General features: G+C 45.1%; 1 protein-coding gene across 1 annotated transcript in view; it reads left to right on the forward strand.

The window, feature by feature from the left end:
• The window catches only part of LOC147431826 (uncharacterized), a 65012-nt gene that overhangs the window by 13137 nt on the left and 33188 nt on the right, over window positions 1–18687 (forward strand). The window contains exons 2-3 of the mRNA XM_086494295.1: window positions 514–888; window positions 971–1111. Coding sequence (XP_086350421.1) covers window positions 514–888; window positions 971–1111 — 516 coding nt within the window. The remainder of the gene's footprint in view (window positions 1–513; window positions 889–970; window positions 1112–18687) is intronic.

Below are 18687 nucleotides of genomic sequence, written 5' to 3' on the forward strand. Positions count from 1 at the left end.
CTCTCTCTCTCCTGTTCTTGTTATTGTAGTTGTTTCAGTGTTGTTTAAGTTTGTTTGTAGATCCCGTAATACAGTCTTCACCACCTCCTGCCATGGGAGCAGCCGATTATCCACCCTATCAAGTCTCACGTCACAACTACGAGTTTTTTTTCTACATTTGCTATGGCATTTCGAGCATCTTTGGCACCTCACCATGTTGAGGTATAGAGCAGTGTGTCTAATGGCAGGCTACCCCTTTCTGATAGGTTTTGGAAGGTTTTTGTGCCTTGTTGATGTTTAAACTTACGGAGAATGATTAAATCACTATCATGTTCTGTTGAAATTTGTGTCAATTATCAGTTTTTAACAGCCAATAGTTTTTTTTCTTGACTGTCGAGCTACATTCTGTTCTGTTAAAGTGCGATCGTGAAGGCCATTGCAAACATGGAAATTGTTACTGTGATGTTTTATAATATAAATGCCTAGCACACATTGGCATTTTGATAATAAGCCAAGTTGTGACACTTTGTGCAGGGAACTCCATAATGAAGATGGTATGCAATCTTCACCTTCAAGAGGGACCATGGAGGCAAATATTGTGACTGCAAGGCCTGATCAAGATGTCGTGAAGTCTTTGACGAAACCTTGCTCTCCCTGTGTCGATTTGGTGAAGGATGCTTTAGTATATGATTGGCATGTGTCAGCTGAGAACAGTGAAACTGTTCCAATAACAGAGGTGCCTTATACAGAGTTGAGTCTATACAGTGCCTTTGCCCATACAAGTTTTGTGCTATCAGGTGTTCTGAGTAAAGAACAAGAGCAGCTTTGCGTATCAATTCAAGAGTGGAAGGTTGATTTAACAGCTGATTGCAGTCTTGCAATTTTTGCGAAGGTCACAAATCAGGTGTGGTAAGTTTATGCTCATCTTTCAGCTAGTTTGGCCTTAAAGTTCTTTGAGAAGATCATTCGTGTTTATCTGGTCATTAAGCAGGGTTCAGCTTGGAAAACCAGAGGAGCTTTATGAACAGACAATTCGAAGTTTGCAAGTCTACATACAGCTATGCTCGATGGTTGTGACAGAGTCTGAACTAACAAAGACTATGCTGCTCGAGCACCTGACAACCAAGTTTAAGTAAAAGTTTTTGACTTTTCCATTCAGCTTTCAAAGAAGGACAAAGAAGGAAAATTTGAGACTGCTCATTTGGTTGAGTGTAGAGACAAATGAATTTCGTCCAGTGTCTTTTCTTATTGATAGAGTTTCTTCTCTTTTGCTCGTGTTTTTTTTCTGATTATAGTCTTTGTGTCACACCAGTTTTGTGGTCAATTGCCTTGCCCAAATTGGATTCCTTTCCTTGCCTGTGCTGCAAACCCTAGCCTACTTCCCATGCGTGCTGCTACCTATCCCTTCTGCACCCCCTACCTGTTCTACTCCCGCTGCCTTGCTGCTCATCTGCCTTTAGCCGCTACTGCTGCTCTCATCTGCACCCATATATTACCATTTCCCCTCCATCTCTGGCTTTACCTACACCCTACACATTCTCCTATTCCCACTCCTTTACCCTCTGCCTGGGGCTTTGGTTTGGTGCTGAGGTGGGAGTCGAAGGAATGAAGAAGAGTTTGCAAAACAAAGGAAGAAGAGATAAATTCCTGTCTCGCATAGTCACTCGCTCTTCTTACTTTCTTCTAGGATTTGAGATAGCAGTTTGGGACTGTATCATATAAATGTGACAACGAGCTTGTATCACATGAACAGTGTAACTGGAAAGTCACTTGACAGGGCGGTAAGTCAGATAACAACAGCACGACCTGAACTGAAAACAGCTAATACGTGAACTTGCAAGAGAACTGAACATTGGAGACGGGCCACAGTGGGGCGAAGTTCCCCACTCAGATGCAACGGCCCCTAAGGCTTGTTTATTGAAATCTCATTTCTTTTACAACTACCGGGGACAGCCAACTCTGCTTGTGCACAGAAGTCCGAGTTTGGCTCCCCCAAGGCCTCATATTTAAAGACACTGGCCTGTTGCTTTTACAAGGCGCCTAAAGCGTGTGCTATCAAAACCTAGCATCCAAAGCTCAGAAAGTCAATGCTTTCCATAACCCACACCAGAAAGTTCTCCCACATCTATTCTGCCACGGCCAGAGCCTCCATACGAAGCACCACGATTTTGGCTGCGTTCTGTGCTGGCTCAGACTTGGGTCGGTTCTACTTAGGTCCAGTTCTGCTCCTCCTTTACCTTCCCTGGTCTGATCGAGTCATGCCACCTCTTCACTTTGTGACATACCCTCCATTTAATAATGAGTAGTTGCCCGTGACTATGCTTGCAAATTAGACATAACAAGGACTTGGTAGACACTGACTCCATGTAGACATGCCATTTTTCATAAAGTCATTCCGCAAAATACTGTCAGCCTGTTAGCATCCCTAAAATCTCGAAGAGAAATTCGTGACTTTATTCAATCTAGGCAATCTGTGTGACATAGGAATGGAGTGGCTCCCCTATTCTGCATTCTGCATCGCTCCAGATTCAACGTGCCGATTTATCAATAACTTTTGGAATAGTCACTGCTAATAATCCAAAAGCCCCAAGGTACAACGTAAAATTGAAGAGAATCTGTCACGAGGACGAGGACGTGTTAACCATGTCACGAGGATGTGGCAATTGCTAACCTTAGTTGTTGGTTTCTTTCCAATGATTTTTGTTTTCGCCTAACCCCGAAACGGGCAAATGCTTGTAAATGTGCCAAGTGGCACTTTCATTTGTACTTGCCTCATTCAGAAAAAGGAGCACTGATTTTTAAGAGGCCTCGCTTTGCATTTTGTCACAGGTTAAGAGCTATGGAGTGCTTTCTTTCCACTCTATGTACAATGTGGTGCTAGGAGTGATGCCCTGCACACTACACACCGCTCTCTCTCTCCCCCCTACGTGCAGTTATGTGATGCCCCACAAGAGGGCTCTTCATTTGACTGATGTACAACTGTGTGGTTTCATGCTTTTGTGCTGAGGCAAGAGCCTCCTTGAGTAGGAAGAGGGGTAGCTAATTGCTACTCCAAAGGAGGCACCGGTGAGGGTCATAACCTCACCGTTACAGGTGCGTTTTCAGCGCTGCGTATGCGCTGTAATTTGACTGTTTTCAGCCATACGGACGCCAGAACCATTGGGAACAGTGGCCCACTAATAGAGGACAATTCGGGGACTGTTTAGGGCTGAAAACAGGGCAAAAACCAATAAATACAGCGTGCTGAATTTACTGTTTTTGAGCAGGAATCAAAGGGTTTATGTGAGTGGAAGTGAGTTCCAGCAGGGGAATTGGTTTCGCGCAAGTTTTGGGGTTGTTATGTTGCCGAAATTTGGCCAAAGCAGGTGGTATCTAGCAGGATACAGGTAAAGGATTCCGAGGACTCTACTTTGTAATTTACCCTCTCAAAGTAAAAAGAAATAACGAAAGGGACGCCAATTTGGGGCCTACAGGTTGTCGGCGTTTGCTCGGAGCATTCTAGCTTCCGAGCCGTGTGTGCGCTTAAGTGTTAATTCCCGTCGCAGGTTTCCTTTGCACGTTCTGTGTGTGTGTCTAAAGTAAAGAATTTCGGGTGAAAGCCAAAGCCTACCGCCCCACGGGCCAGTTTTAAGGTTCCGGTGTCGGGATCTCAATCACTTTTTCCTCAAAGAGTGAGCCTCGGTTGTTTTGGGTAAAGACATAGAGTACAGGAACGCGGGATTATGGAAGATGAGGATTCCTCTTCGAAGGACAGACAGGAAACTCCTATGGTCTTCGAGATTGGCGAGAGCTCACGGCCACGTCAGACTGTACCTTGTGTTGATGTGAATGTCCCTCCAGTAGTACAGGGCTTTATGACTGGGCAACTTGAGGATGATGCGTTTAGGACTCAGTTAGTTGCCGCGGTGAATGTCTTTTCGCAACTGGTGCAGAACCCAAGGTTTATGGAGTTCTTGCAAGCGCCACTAGTGCAACAACAAAATAGGCAACCCACACCGCGAACGGAGCTAGTTGAGGCTCAAGCCCAGGTACTTCATGCGACTCAACAGGATAGGGAACACTCGCATGTTGCGGAGTCAGAGGCTCCAAAGCAGGTTCCTCCTGTCCTTGAATAGGTGGCTAGAACGCCTATTTCACAGGTTATACCAGTTCAGCCCGCCACCTTTCAGAGCCCGCATGCTGCCTTGAATGGATAGGAAACTGGTTGCCAGGCAATGCACCCAGTTTTTCCACCACCCACTGTACATCCTGGGTATTTCGGGGGTGGATCAATGTTCCAGAGTATGGTTGGTTATGCGCTTGGAAGTCAGCCGTACATGCCAGGAACAATGTTTGGGGTATGCAATGCATCATGCAAAATCCCATGTATGGTAGCATCGGCATGCAACAGGGTTTTCAGTGCAACCAACGCCAATTTGGGGTGCCATAGGGTCATTTTGGCATGGCTGGTTTTTCTGGACAGCAGCCAGATATGGCACATCTGACACAAAATGTTAATGGCCAAGATGTGCCGATGATGTCTACTATATACAGCTGTAAAGTTCAGCACTTTTAGTGGCTTCGAGGATAAAGCAAAGACTCTCACTTTCCTCCAGCAGTTTGATACAACTTATGCAGGAGGGAATTTTACAGAGGTCTCTAAGGTCAGGAAAGCTGCCACTTTTTTAAAGGACAATGCGCTTACATGGTGGACGACATTGTTAATGCAAGGACAGGCACCCGCCACTTGGGTTTACTTCAAGCAAATGTTTGCATCTACTTTACTGTCAAATGAATTTGAAGCCAACATCATGACAGATTGGCACCAGCTTACTTCGGCTACATGCAAGAGCTTGTTGGAGTACAATCGGAGGTTTTGTAAAGCATTACTCTCAGTGACCTCCTACAGATTTGTGCCATTGACATAGCAGATAGAGAAGTACTTTTGTGGGTTGCCTAAAGGGCTTTTTGGACTACTGTACCAAGAAGAGAGTGGCTGCCCTTACTTAGCTTATGGAAGTTGCTAACACTGGTCTTGCCTTGTTGAAAGGAGAGGACAGTGGGTTTCCGAGCAACGAGATGGAGGGCAGCAAAAGAAAAATTCAGCAAAGAAGCCCTTTGTGAAAACGGCTCCTGAAGCGTCACAGGGGTCAGAAAAGGCCACCAAAGACAAGGATTCAGCCGGAACTTGTGGAGCGCAAGCAAAGAAACAGAAAAAGAAGCCTTTTGTGCGCAAGTCGCTCGAGGAAAAGAAGGTCCTAATGGCTGAAAATAAATGCTTTACATGCGAGCAGCCTGGTAACTTTGCTAACAACTGTCCACAAAGGAAAAGAGCAGCTGACTCAAATGATAAAGAGGACCAGAAAGGCAAGAAGCTTAAACCCACGGCAGGATTGGTGCCAAACATGGTGGGTGATAGACTCAGTACAGATGCCAGTGAGTTATGCAGGGCATGGGGTAAAGTTAGGGATCAGACGACACTCATCTTCTTTGATCCAGGTGCCAAAGCAAACTTTATCTCACCAGAGTTAGCTATGAAGCTGATATCAGAGCTGAAGAGATGGGGTACACATCACAGGCAGGGTTGGCATGTCCTGGCCACTCAGAGTGTGTTACTCCCATTATTGGAAAGCTGCGTCTGCATATTCAGTCATATGTGGACACAAAAGAATTTTATATCATGCCATTGGAAGGGTGCGATGCGCTTCTTGGAATTCCGTAGATGTTGAGAGTGCATGGCGTGCTGGATGTCTTCGGCAAGACGATCACCCTTCAACATAGGGGCAAAACTCATGTTTTGGATGTAAAGCTCAAAGGGGAGTCTGTCCCTATTGTATCTGCTTCTGCTATCACTTCTGTAATAAAGAATCATCTTTCTGTGTACTTGATTTTTACACGTGATGTCTCATATAATTGTCAGTCAAATTTATTTGTGTTAGATAAAGAAAGGTCAACATTTTTGCGAGAGTTTAGTGACTGTTTCTCTGATTCATTACCGTCGCAATTGCCGCCAGAGAGACCTGAAGATCATCGGATAGATTTGGTGCCAGGGTGTAGCCCACCAAATAGACCTCCCTACAGGGTTAGCGCGGCGCAGTAGAAAGAGATTATGAGCCAGATTGAGGACTTACTAGAGAAGGGACTGATTCAGCCTAGTTCTTCACCCTTTTGCTCCCCAGTGCTCCGAGTGCAGAAAAAGGATGACTCATGGCACATGTGTATTGATTACCGTGCGTTGAATAAGAATAACCATCAAGAATAGGTTTCCTATTGTTAGAATTGATGATATTCTCAATCGTTTAGAGGGTGCTGCAATTTTCAGCAGGATAGACCTTAAGAGTGGGTACCATCAGATTTGTATAAGGCCAAAGGATGTGCACAAGACTGCGTTCGGAACGACATTTGGTCTTTATGAGTTTTTAGTGATGCCGTTTGGGCTAACAAATGCTTCTGCCACGTTCAACAGAATGATAGACCGGATTTTCCGCTCGCATCAACAGTTTGTTGGGACGTTCTTCGATGACATGATAGTCTATTTTTGAAGACTTTGCACAATGTCAGAAGCTTCTTGGGATTGTGTTCCTACTATAGAAGGTTTATTAGAAATTTTGCAGAGATAGCATCACCTCTTCACGCATTGCAAAAAAAAGAGGTCACTTTCAGATGGACCCAAAAAGAGATTTCAGCTTTTAGTGTCTTAAAGGAGAAGTTGACTTTAGATCCAGTAATTGTTTTGCCAGATCTCAGGAAGTCATTTGTGGTCTAGCGTGACGCGTGTGGCGGTAGCATCGGAGCAGTGCTAATGCAAGACGGACGGGTAGTAGCTTATGAAAGCCGAATTTTGCAAGGGCTAGAGAGGACTATGCAAGTCTATGAGAAAGAGCTCTTGGCCGTCATTCATGCGCTTTCTAGCTGGAAGCACTACCTCTTAGGCGCTGATTTTGTTGTCGAAACAGACCATCAGAACTTGCGATACTTCTTGACACAGTCAAAGTTATCCGAAAAGTATATGCGATGGGCAAACATTCTTTCGATGTTCCACTTCCAGATTATGCATGTGGAAGGCAAGAAGAATGTTGTGGCTAATGCGTTATCAAGGAAGCCACAAATTTCAGTTGTGTCAATTCCTTATCATCATGAGTTAGATGACATGAAGGAACAATATGCTACTGATGAAGATTTTGCAAGGATCTTTGAACAGCAACAAGAGGGGCAACATGATGAGCCCTACCTCCTCAGAGATGGTTTTTATGATGATGCATGGTAGACTTGGTGTCACTAGGCCATTGCGATATAAGGTCATGTCCCACCGTATGCAGGGCATCGTGGTATTGATGGGACAGTTAAAGCGGTAGAGACATTCTTCTATTGGCTTACCTTGAGGAGAGATGTGGATGCCTTTGTGCGAGCATGCGTGATTTGCCAAAAGGTCAAGTTTGACAGGCAAAACGCACCAGGGTTGTTACAACCACTGCCAATTCCGGATAAGCCATGGGAAAGCATTGCTATGGACTTTATCTTTGATCTTCCAAGAATGCCAAGAGGGAATGATGGTATATGGACCATTATCTGCAGGTTCAACAAGCAGACCCATTTTATCCCTGTCAAGAAGAAGATAAAATTTGATAAGATTGCACGTTTGTTCGTGCACAATGTGTTTAAGTACCATGGTATGCCACAATCGATTGTCAGTGATCGTGATCCTCTCATGATCAGTTTGTTATGGAGAGGATTGTTTGAGAACATGGGCACTACGCTCAAGTTCTCGTCTTCGTTTCATCCACAAACTGATGGACAGTCAGAAGAGGCTAATTCTACTGTCTTAGATCTGCTGAAATGCTATGTGTCACATAACAAGGGCAAGTGGGAACATTATTTGCCTATGCTTGAGTATGCGTACAATAATACGGTGCATTCGTCGACTAGCAAAGCACCTTTTGAGATTGTTGAAGACGGCAAAAAAGTTCCTTCCATTTTGCATACAAAGGACAAGAGCTTTGAGGATGATCGATATGTTGAGAACATGGATGAAATGTATAAGAAGATTAAAGTTTCCTTGGAGAAGACTCGGGCAAAGCAAAAAAAGGCTGCCGATCGTCACCGTCGTGAATTGCTGTTATCACGTGGTGATTGGGTACTGTTAAGGTTCGAAAAGGCAAGGTTAAAGAAGATGAAGGGCTGTTTCCTAAGCTCAGTATGCGTTACTATGGGACTTTTCAAGTGCTTGACAAGATCAACGATGTGGCTTACACGCTGAAATTGCTTGATGCGTGGAAGATTCATAATGCGTTCCACGTGAGTCTTCTAAGACCCTTCGTGGGTGATGTGCCAGAAGATTTGCCAGATTAGGATCAGCTAGAAGTTGAGGAACTTGATGAGATCCTGGTACCTGAGCAAGTTTTGGCACATAAGGACAGGAAAGTTAAAGGATAGGTTGCAAGACGCTATTTGGTGAAGTTCAAGAATTATCCACCTATGGATGCAAAGTCGATGGAAGAGCATGAACTGTTAAGAGTCACCAAATGTATTGCAGCTTTACCTTGAAGCCTTTGGGTTACAATCTACTTATGCCTCAACCCAACGTGTGCAAAGAAGGGCTAATGATAGGGATAGTACATCAAATGTACATATGGATTCAATGTAATAGATGGAAATGACAAAAGTATGAAGGTCTCATTAAGTCATTTGTGTCTATGTGTTACGACCTTTCTTGCGGATACATGCGATGATAAAAGAGTGCTAACAACACAAGATCATCGATGGCGTGTATTTATGGTATGCAATCGAGGACGTTTGCGATTTCAAGAGGGGGGTATGTCACGAGGACGTGGCAACTATTAACTATGTCACGAGGACGTGGCAATTGCTAACCTTAGTTGTTGGTTTCTTTCCAATGATTTTTGTTTTATTTTTGAGACCCTCTTTTTAAGGTTGCAAATGGTCGGACATTGTATGACCAATGTGAACGGTAGTTTCACCCGCAGACGGGAAGTTGGTCGGCATTGGAATTCGTACAGTAAGAGGATGTCTAGGCTCAGTGCAAGGTCATGTAGGTCCCCCCGTCGCACTTAGCAAGTTGGTGGATACTAGGAAGTGAACTCAATAAAGTCATAAAGTCAAGGTGGGATAACCAACAGAAAGTATCCGACAGTTGGGCCACATTGCACTTTTGGATGCGGTCCCAATGAGGATAGATGGTCAGATGACCAGTGGGAGCCCAACTGAAGCATCTCCTAAAAATTAGGGAACTGCTATTTTGGGCCGTGAAATGTGTTCGCGTCATTACCTTCGGAATGACAAGAGGAACATTATACAACTCTACTGCGAAGTCAACTGAGCAACCAGTCGGGAGATTTTTAGGTGGTAACCCCGAAACGGGCAAATGCTTCTAAATGTGCCAAGTGGCACTTTCATGTGTACTTGCCTCATTCAGAAAAAGGAGCGCTGATTTTTAAGCTGGGAGAGGCCTCACATTGCATTTTTGTCACAGGTTAAGAGCTATGGAGTGCTTTATTTCCACTCTATGTACAGTGTGGTGCTAGGAGTGATGCCTTGCGCACTACACATTGCTCTCTCTCTCTCTCTCCTACGTGCAGTTATGTGATGCCCCACAAGAGGGCTTTTCGTTTGACTGATGTACAGCTGTGTGGTTTCATGCTTTTGTGTTGAGGCAAGAGCCTCCTTGAGCAGGATTAGGGGTAGTTAATTGCTACTCCAAAGGAGGCACCGGTGAGGGTCATAACCTCACCGTACAGGTGCATTTTCAGCGCTGCGTACGCGCTGTAATTTGACTGTTTTTCATCCATACGGACGCCAGAACCATTGGGAACAGTACCCCACTGACAGAGGACAGTTCGGGAACTGTTTAGGGCTGAAAACAGGGCAAAAACCAGTAAGTACAGCGTGCTGAATTTACTGTTTTGGGCAGAAATCAGAGGGTTTATGCCAATAGAAGTGAGTTCTAGCAGGGGAATTGGTTTCGCAGAAGTTTTTGGGGTTGTTATGTCACCAGCGTGTGACTACTATCTATCCTTTTTGTTGATTTCTTTCTTATTATCTATTTACTTTCACTTTTTGGAAACACCCCTCGGGAAATCTAACAGCCCTGCATTGCATAGCTAGTGTGGAACTGTCCAGAGGGAGTCTAGGCCTGAGGGCAAGAGAGCATTAAGGTTGGACAAGGACTATGGTTAGCCAAGTGGGGTCATTGACTAGCCAAAGTGGAATCCTTTGCTACAGCGGCTACATTTCAGTTCTGGATGTGGCCACAGTGTACAAAGAGGGTCGGATGACCTAGAAAGATACAATGGCAACATCTCCTAAAATTTAGGGAACTGCTATTTTGGGACCTGAAAATGTGTTGACGTCATTACCTCCGGAATGACAAGGGGAACATTTTCTTACTCTGCCGTGAAGTCAACTGGGCAGTCGGTTGGGAGATTTTTAGGCGGCAATCCCGAAACGGGAAAATGCTTGTAAATGTGCCAAGTGGCACCTTCTGGTGCACTTGCCTCATGCAACAAGAAGTGGCGCTGAATTTAGGAGGGGGAGAGCCTCATTTTCAGATTGGTCACAGGTTAAGAGCTATGGAGTGCTTGCTTTCCCTCTTATGCACAGTGCGGTGCCAGGAGTGATGCCCTGCACGTTACACACTGCCCTCTCTCTCCCCTTTGGCAGTATGTTATGCCCCTCTAGTAGGCTCTTCATTTGACCAATGTACAGTTGTGTGGGTTCATGCACGATTGCCGAGGCAAGAGCCTCTTGCACAGGTACTGGATTAGCTAGCGGCTAATCCCCCCGCAGGTACAGGTGAATTCGGAGAGGTTTCACACCAGAAATCTCGTCCGATTCAAAGGGCAAGTAGCCCTACAGGTGCGGGAGCTCGAGGACTTGCTACGGATGCGACCGGCATGCGAAACGGAGCCCGAAACAGTAAATTACAGCCTGCTGTGTATTTTTGCAGGTTTAGGGTTTTGGCCCTAAACGGACCCTAATACCCCCAGGAGGTTCGGGGACGCAAGGGGACCGATGTACAGGCGATCTGGCGCATTTTCAGGGCTGAAAACAGAGAATTCAGCGTGCTGCAGATTCTCGCCAGGTTTTGCAAAGTGCCCGTATGCGTCGGGAAAGTCAGTCAATGCGTGGGAATACTGACTGTGAAGTGTCCTAGTACAGTTATGCTGCCGAAATCAAGCCGGAACAGTGGAAATTCAGCCGAGTTTGTGCGGGGCAGCTTGTAGGGAACCACTGCGTTTATTCCCTCTTTTGAACAATAAAGAAATACCGAAAGGGGCGCCTAAGTTAGGGGCCAATCTGGTGGCGGTCTACTCATACAGGTGCAATCTAGCAGCTTGTATCCCTCTCCCCTTTGTTGTGTCTTGAAAGTACAGGTAAAATAGACGACTAATAATGGGTGAAAGCTAAATCAAGGTTTGAAGTAAAGTCTACCGCCCTTTTTGGATTGAACAGGCCGGTTTCATGGTTCCATCGACGGGATTAAATCACTTTTTCCCATTGAAGTGAGCCTTGGTCAGATTGGGCTTGAAGACACAGGGAATAGCAATTATGGCTGACAGACCAGATGATGTGATTGAAGAGGTTTCCTCTTCACAGGGTCAACAGACACATGAAGTGGGTGAGTCCTCAAGACCACCACAGACAGATGACGATATATTCAGGACCCAGTTGGTTACTGCTGTGGCTATGTTCACACAAGTAATGCAGAACCCGAGGTTTTTAGCCTTTCTGCAACCTCCTGTTCCGTCTCAGCAAGTTGGGTCAATGGATCATATTCAAAAGCCTGTTAAGGCTCGAGCACAGGTGATTCATACCGCACGGTCAATGGAAACACCTGTACACTTGACGGAGAACATGCAGTCTCCACAACCTGTGCCTAAGGTGCAAGAACAGGTGGCTGAGATGCCAGTCTTTCAGGTTGTACCAGTTCAGCCCGCCACCTTTCAGCAGCCTATAGCTGGTTCTAATGGACAGGGAAGCAACCTACAGGCTATGCAACAAGTCTTCCCACCACCTTCAGTACACCCTAGCTATTTTGGAGGTGGATCGGTATTCCAGAGCATGGCTGGTCATGCACCTGGAAATCAGTTTTATATGCCAGGAACAGTGTTTGGGGATGCTCAAACGATGATGCCTAACCCCATGTACAATGTCATGGGTATGCAACCAGGGTTTCAGAGCACTCAAGGCCAATTTGGGATGCCACAGGCAAATTTTGGTATGGCTGGAATTACAAATCAGCAGCCAAATATGGCATTTCCAGGTCAAGTTAATAGCGGCCAAGGAACACAGATGAACCCTAATAGTGTTCCCATGTTTCAGTCACTTCCATATGACAATTTGACGCCGCTAGAGAGGCCAACTCCGTACAAAGAAGGTGGCAAAGGTGTGTCTTTCACGACCTTTACAGGGTTTGATGACAGGAAGAAGGCTCTCTCATGCCTCCAGCAGTTTGACAAGGCCTATGCAGGGGGAAACTTTACAGAGGCTTCAAAGGTCCGCAAGGCAGCCACTTTCTTGACAGGGAATGCTGGACAATGGTGGACAACTTTATTGCTTCAAGGGCAAGCTCCGTCCACATGGATTTACTTTAAGCAGATTTTTGCAGCAGCATGGTTATCTGATGACTTTGAAGCAGATGTCATGACAGAATGGCACCAGCTTAATGCTGCCACTTGCAGAAATCTGGATGATTACAATCGGAAGTTTTGGAAAGCTCTACTTCCAGTAACTTCCTATAGGTTTCTGCCATTGACAGAGCAGATTGAAAAATACTGTTGTGGCCTACCGAAAGGATTGAGAAAGTACTGCACGAAGACAAAAGTCACTACTTTGACGCAGCTCATCGAGGTAGCAAACACTGGCAATGGTTTGCTCAAGGGAGAAGATTGTGAATTTAACACTGGCGTCAAGGCAGGATCAGGCAAGAAAAATTCAGCCAAGAAGCACGTTCCCAATGAGGCTCCTAAAGGGACTCAGGAGTCAGCCAACGCAGGGAAAGATAAAGCTACGGTTGAATCAGAAAAAGGACCAGCGAAGAAATGGAAAAGACGTTTTCCTCGCAAGTTAGAAGAGCAAAAGAAAGTCCTGAGGACAGAGAACAAATGCTTTATATGTGAGCAGCCTGGCCACATTGCTTACAACTGTCCTACAAAGAAAAGGCCAGCTGATTCTGATGACAAGGAAGACAAGAAAGGAAAGAAGCCCATGGCTGGTCTAGTGCCAGATATGGTGGGCGATAAGCCAAATTCAGATGCAAGTGAGCTTTGCAAAGCATGGGGAAAGGTCAGGGATCAAACAATGCTTATCTTCTTTGATCCAGGTGCCAAAGCCAACTTTATTTCCCCAGAATTGGCTTCAAAGTTGGGAATCAGACCTGAAGAGATGGGGTATACAGCAGAGGCAGGTTTGGCATGTCTGGCCATACAGAGGCTGTGACACCCATCATTGGAAAGTTGCGTCTACATATCCAGTCCTATGTAGATGCTGAAGAATTTTACATCATGCCACTGGACAGATGTGATGTGTTGTTAGGTATTCCTTGGTTGTTTCGTGTACAGGGAATCATGGATGCCTACAACAAAAAGATCACTGTACAGAGCAGGGGAAAGACTCACATTCTGGATGTAAAGCTTAAAGGGGAGTCTATTCCTACTGTATCAGCTTCTGCTATTACTTCTGTAATGAAAAAGCATCTTTCTGCGTACTTGGTTTTTGCACGTGAAGTGTCAGATTGTGATGAATCAAATTTATCTGTGCTAGATAAAGAAAGGTCAATGTTTTTACAACAGTATAGTGACTGTTTTTCCGATTCATTACCGTCTCAATTACCGCCAGAGAGACCCGAGGACCATGCGATAGATTTGGTGCCACGCAGTAACCCACCAAATAAGCCTCCGTACAGGGTTAGTGCGGCTCAGCAGAAAGAGATAATGGGCCAAGTACAGGAGCTGTTAGAAAAGGGGCTGATTCAGCCCAGTTCATCTCCATTCTGTTATCCAGTGTTGTTGGTGCAGAAAAAGGATGGCTCATGGCGTATGTGCATCGACTACCGTGCACTGAACAAGAATACCATCAAGAATAGGTTCCCTATACCTAGAATTGATGATATTATGGACAAATTAGAAGGAGCAGCTATGTTTAGCAGGATAGATCTAAAGAGTGGGTACCATCAGATCCGCATTAGATCAGAGGATGTGCACAAGACTGCTTTTAGAACGACGTTTGGCCTTTACGAATTTTTAGTGATGCCCTTTGGTCTCACAAATGCTCCTGCTACGTTCAATACGATGATGGACAGAATTTTCCGTCCACACCAGCAGTTTGTTGGTACATTCTTTGATGACATGATAGTCTACTCAAAGAATGAAGAGGAGCATAGGCATCACTTGGCCATTGTGTTCAAAGAGCTACGCAGTCATAGGTTGCTCATCAATGCAAAGAAAAGTGAGTTTTTTTTGGAAGAGATTCACTTTCTGGGACACATTGTCTCAAAGGATGGTGTCAGAATGGATCCTGCAAAAGTTGAAGCGATCAAGTCATGGCCAAATTTGAAGACGGTGCATGATGTCCGAAGCTTTTTGGGACTATGCTCCTATTACAGAAGGTTTATCCGAAATTTCGCTGAGATTGCTTCACCTTTACATGCTCTTCAAAAGAAGGCAGTCACCTTTAGATGGACACAAAAAGAGATTTCAGCTTTTAATCTCTTAAAGGAAAAGATGACTTCAGATCCAATCATTGTGTTGCCAGATCTTAGGAAGTCATTTGTGGTCCAGTGTGATGCCTGCGGTAGTAGCATTGGTGCAGTGCTAATGCAAGATGGCAGGGTAGTAGCCTATGAGAGCAGAATTTTGCAAGGGCCAGAGATGACCATGCAGGTCTATGAGAAAGAGTTACTGGTTGTGATTCATGCGCTCTTAAGTTGGAAACACTACCTGCTAGGTGCAGATTTCGTTGTCCAAACGGATCATCAGACCTTGCGATACTTCTTGACACAAACAAAGTTATCTGAGAAGCATATGCGATGGGCAAATATCTTGTCCATGTTCCATTTTCAGATTGTGCATGTGGAAGGCAAGAAGAACGTTGTGGCTGATGCCTTGTCAAGGAAGCCACAAATTTCAGCTGTGTCGATTCCTTATCATCATGAACTTGATGATATGAGAGAACAGTATGCAAATGATGAAGATTTTGCAAGGGTCTTCGAGTAGCTAATGGATGGACAACGTCATGAACACTATCTTCTCAAAGATGGGTTCATGATGATGCATGGCAGATTGTGTGTCACAAAGCCATTGCGACGCAAAGTTATGGAAGAGAGTCATGTCCCACCGTATGCAGGGCATCGTGGTATCGATGCTACAGTTAAAGCGGTTGAGACATTCTTCTATTGGCCTACATTGAGAAGGGATGTGGATGCCTTTGTGCGAGAATGCCTAATATGCCAAAAGGTCAAGTTTGACAGGCAAAAGGCACCAGGGTTATTGCAACCACTACCTATTCCAGATAAACCATGGGAAAGTATTGCTATGGATTTTATCTTTGATCTTCCGAGAACGCAGACAGGAAACGATGGTATTTGGACCATTATTTGCAGATTTAGCAAACAGGCTCATTTTATTCCTCTCAGGAAGAAGATAAAGCCAGATCAGATGGCACGCTTGTTTATGAGCAATATTTTCAAGTATCATGGCATGCCACAGTCGATTGTTAGCGACCGTGATCCACGCATGACAAGTTTGTTCTGGAGAGGCTTGTTTGAGAATATGGGCACCACGCTCAAATTCTCTTCGTCATTTCATCCTCAAACAGATAGGCAGTCAGAAGAGGCAAATTCTACTGTCCTAGATCTGCTGAAGTGTTATGTGTCAGAGCATAAAGGAAAGTGGGAGCAGTATTTGCCATTGGTGGAGTATGCATACAATAATACAGTGCATTCATCAACTGACAAGGCACCCTTTGAGATAGTTGAAGGTGGCAAGAAAGTTCCTCCCATACTGCATACAAAGGACAAGATATTTGAAGCAGATAAGTATGTTCAAGACATGGATGAAATGTACAAGAAGGTCAAAGTGGCCTTAGAAAGGACTCAGGCAAAGCAAAAGAAAGCAGCTGATCGTCACCGTCGTGAAGTGGTATATTCACTTGGTGATTGGGTGCTTTTACGCTTTGAAAAGGCAAGGTTAAAGAAGATGAAGGGCAAGGAAAGACTGTTTCCAAAGCTCAGCATGCGTTACTATGGGCCTTTTCAAGTGTGCGACATAATCAGTGATGTTGCATATAGGCTGAAATTGCCTGACAGTTGGAAGATTCACAATGCGTTTCATGTGAGTCTTCTCAGACCCTATGTGGGTGATGTGCCAGAAGATATGCGAGCTGAAGATCAGCCGGAAGTCGAGGAACTTGACGAGATCTTGGTCCCGGAACAGATTTTGGCACACAAAGAAAGGAAAGTGAAAGGCAAGGTTGCTAGGCGATACTTGGTAAAGTTCAGAAACTATCCACCAATGGATGCTAAGTGGATGGAAGAAGGTGAACTTGTAGAGTCACCAATTGTGTTATCACTTTACCTGGAAGCCTTCGATTTGCAACCTACCTTGACCCCTTGAGTTTCAAAGCTACATGGATTGTCAGTGTGACAATGGCTTCTGAAACAAATGATGTACATGGTATTTAAAGTGAGCTCAAATCAAATACTTGTTACATGAATGTTAGAGCTGTACAGATTGTCAATTTGGCAATTGCTCTTATGGAATGTCCAAAAGTTTGGTTAGTGCTATAGAAGTGAGTATTTCTTGTCAGTTTGTCAAGGATACAGTAATTGCTTCTATTAAGGAGTACATGTGTAACTGCATTCTTAAACTGTCGGTTTGGGTATGCTCGAAAGTGTTACGGGATCCAACGTGTACTATAAGACAGTGGCAAAATGTGCAGCTACCATTTTGTCATTGGAAAGTTAGTGACTCAAAGCAATGGCACAGTGCAAAGCTACCACTATGTCATTGGGACAGGGTTCACATGCAGGCAATACATGAGTCGACGAGGTGCTGAATACACTAGGGTTGACAATGAGCATTTATGTGTCGTATATGTGTCGACAGGTCAACATCAGTGTTGACTATGAGCATGTACGACATAGATGCAAACGAGGACGTTTGAGATTTCAAGAGGGGGGTATGTCACCAGCGTGTGACTACTATCTATCCTTTTTGTTGATTTCTTTCTTATTATCTATTTACTTTCACTTTTTGGAAACACCCCTCGGGAAATCTAACTGCCCTGCATTGCATAGCTAGTGTGGAACTGTCCAGAGGGAGTCCAGGCCTGAGGGCAAGAGAGCACTAAGGTTGGACAAGGACTATGGTTAGCCAAGTGGGGTCATTGACTATCCAAAGTGGAATCCTTTGCTACAGAGGCTACATTTCAGTTCTGGATGTGGCCACAGTGTACAAAGAGGGTCGGATGACCTAGAAAGATACAATGGCAGCATCTCAATAAAATTTAGGGAACTGCTATTTTGGGACCTGAAAATGTGTTGACGTCATTACCTCCGGAATGACAAGGGGAACATTTTCTTACTCTGCCGTGAAGTCAATTGGGCAGCCGGTTGGGAGATTTTTAGGCGGCAACCCCGAAACGGGAAAATGTGCCAAGTGGCACCTTCTGGTGCACTTGCCTCATGCAACAAGAAGTGGCGCTGAATTTAGGAGGGGGAGAGCCTCATTTTCAGATTGGTCACAGGTTAAGAGCTATGGAGTGCTTGCTTTCCCTCTTATGCACAGTGCGGTGCCAGGAGTGATGCCCTGCACGTTACGCACTGCCCTCTCTCTCCCCTTTGGCAGTATGTTATGCCCCTCTAGTGGGCTCTTCATTTGACCAATGTACAGTTGTGTGGGTTCATGCGCGATTGCCGAGGCAAGAGCCTCTTGCACAGGTACTGGATTAGCTAGCGGCTAATCCCCCCGCAGGTACATGTGAATTCGGAGAGGTTTCACGCCAGAAATCTCGTCCGATTCAAAGGGCAAGTAGCCCTACAGGTGCGGGAGCTTGAGGACTTGCTACGGATGCGACCGGCATGCGAAACGGAGCCCGAAACAGTAAATTACAGCCTGCTGTGTATTTTTGCAGGTTTAGGGTTTTGGCCCTAAACGGACCCTAATACCCCCAGGAGGTTCGGGGACGCAAGGGGACCGCTGTACAGGCGATCTGGCGCATTTTCAGGGATGAAAACAGAGAATTCAGCGTGCTGCAGATTCTCGCAAGGTTTTGCAAAGTGCCCGTATGCGTCGGGAAAGTCAGTCAATGCGTGGGAATACTGACTGTGAAGTGTCCTAGTACAGTTATGCTGCCGAAATCAGGCCGGAACAGTGGAAATTCAGCCGAGTTTGTGCGGGGCATCTTGTAGGGAACCACAACGTTTATTCCCTCTTTTGAACAATAAAGAAATACCGAAAGGGGCGCCTAAGTTAGGGGCCAATCTATTGTCGGTCTACTCATATAGGTGCAATCTAGCAGCCTGTATCCCTCTCCCCTTTGTTGTGTCTTGAAAGTACAGGTAAAATAGACGACTAATAATGGGTGAAAGCTAAATCAAGGTTTGAAGTAAAGTCTACCGCCCTTTTTGGATTGAACAGGCCGGTTTCATGTTATGCTACCGAAATTTGGCCAAAACAGGTGGTATCTAGCGGGATATAGGTAAAGGATTCCCCG

The sequence above is a fragment of the Adiantum capillus-veneris genome, chromosome 21 (assembly GCF_014529385.1).
Source record: "Adiantum capillus-veneris isolate H3 chromosome 21, ASM1452938v2, whole genome shotgun sequence".
NCBI lineage: Eukaryota > Viridiplantae > Streptophyta > Polypodiopsida > Polypodiales > Pteridaceae > Adiantum > Adiantum capillus-veneris.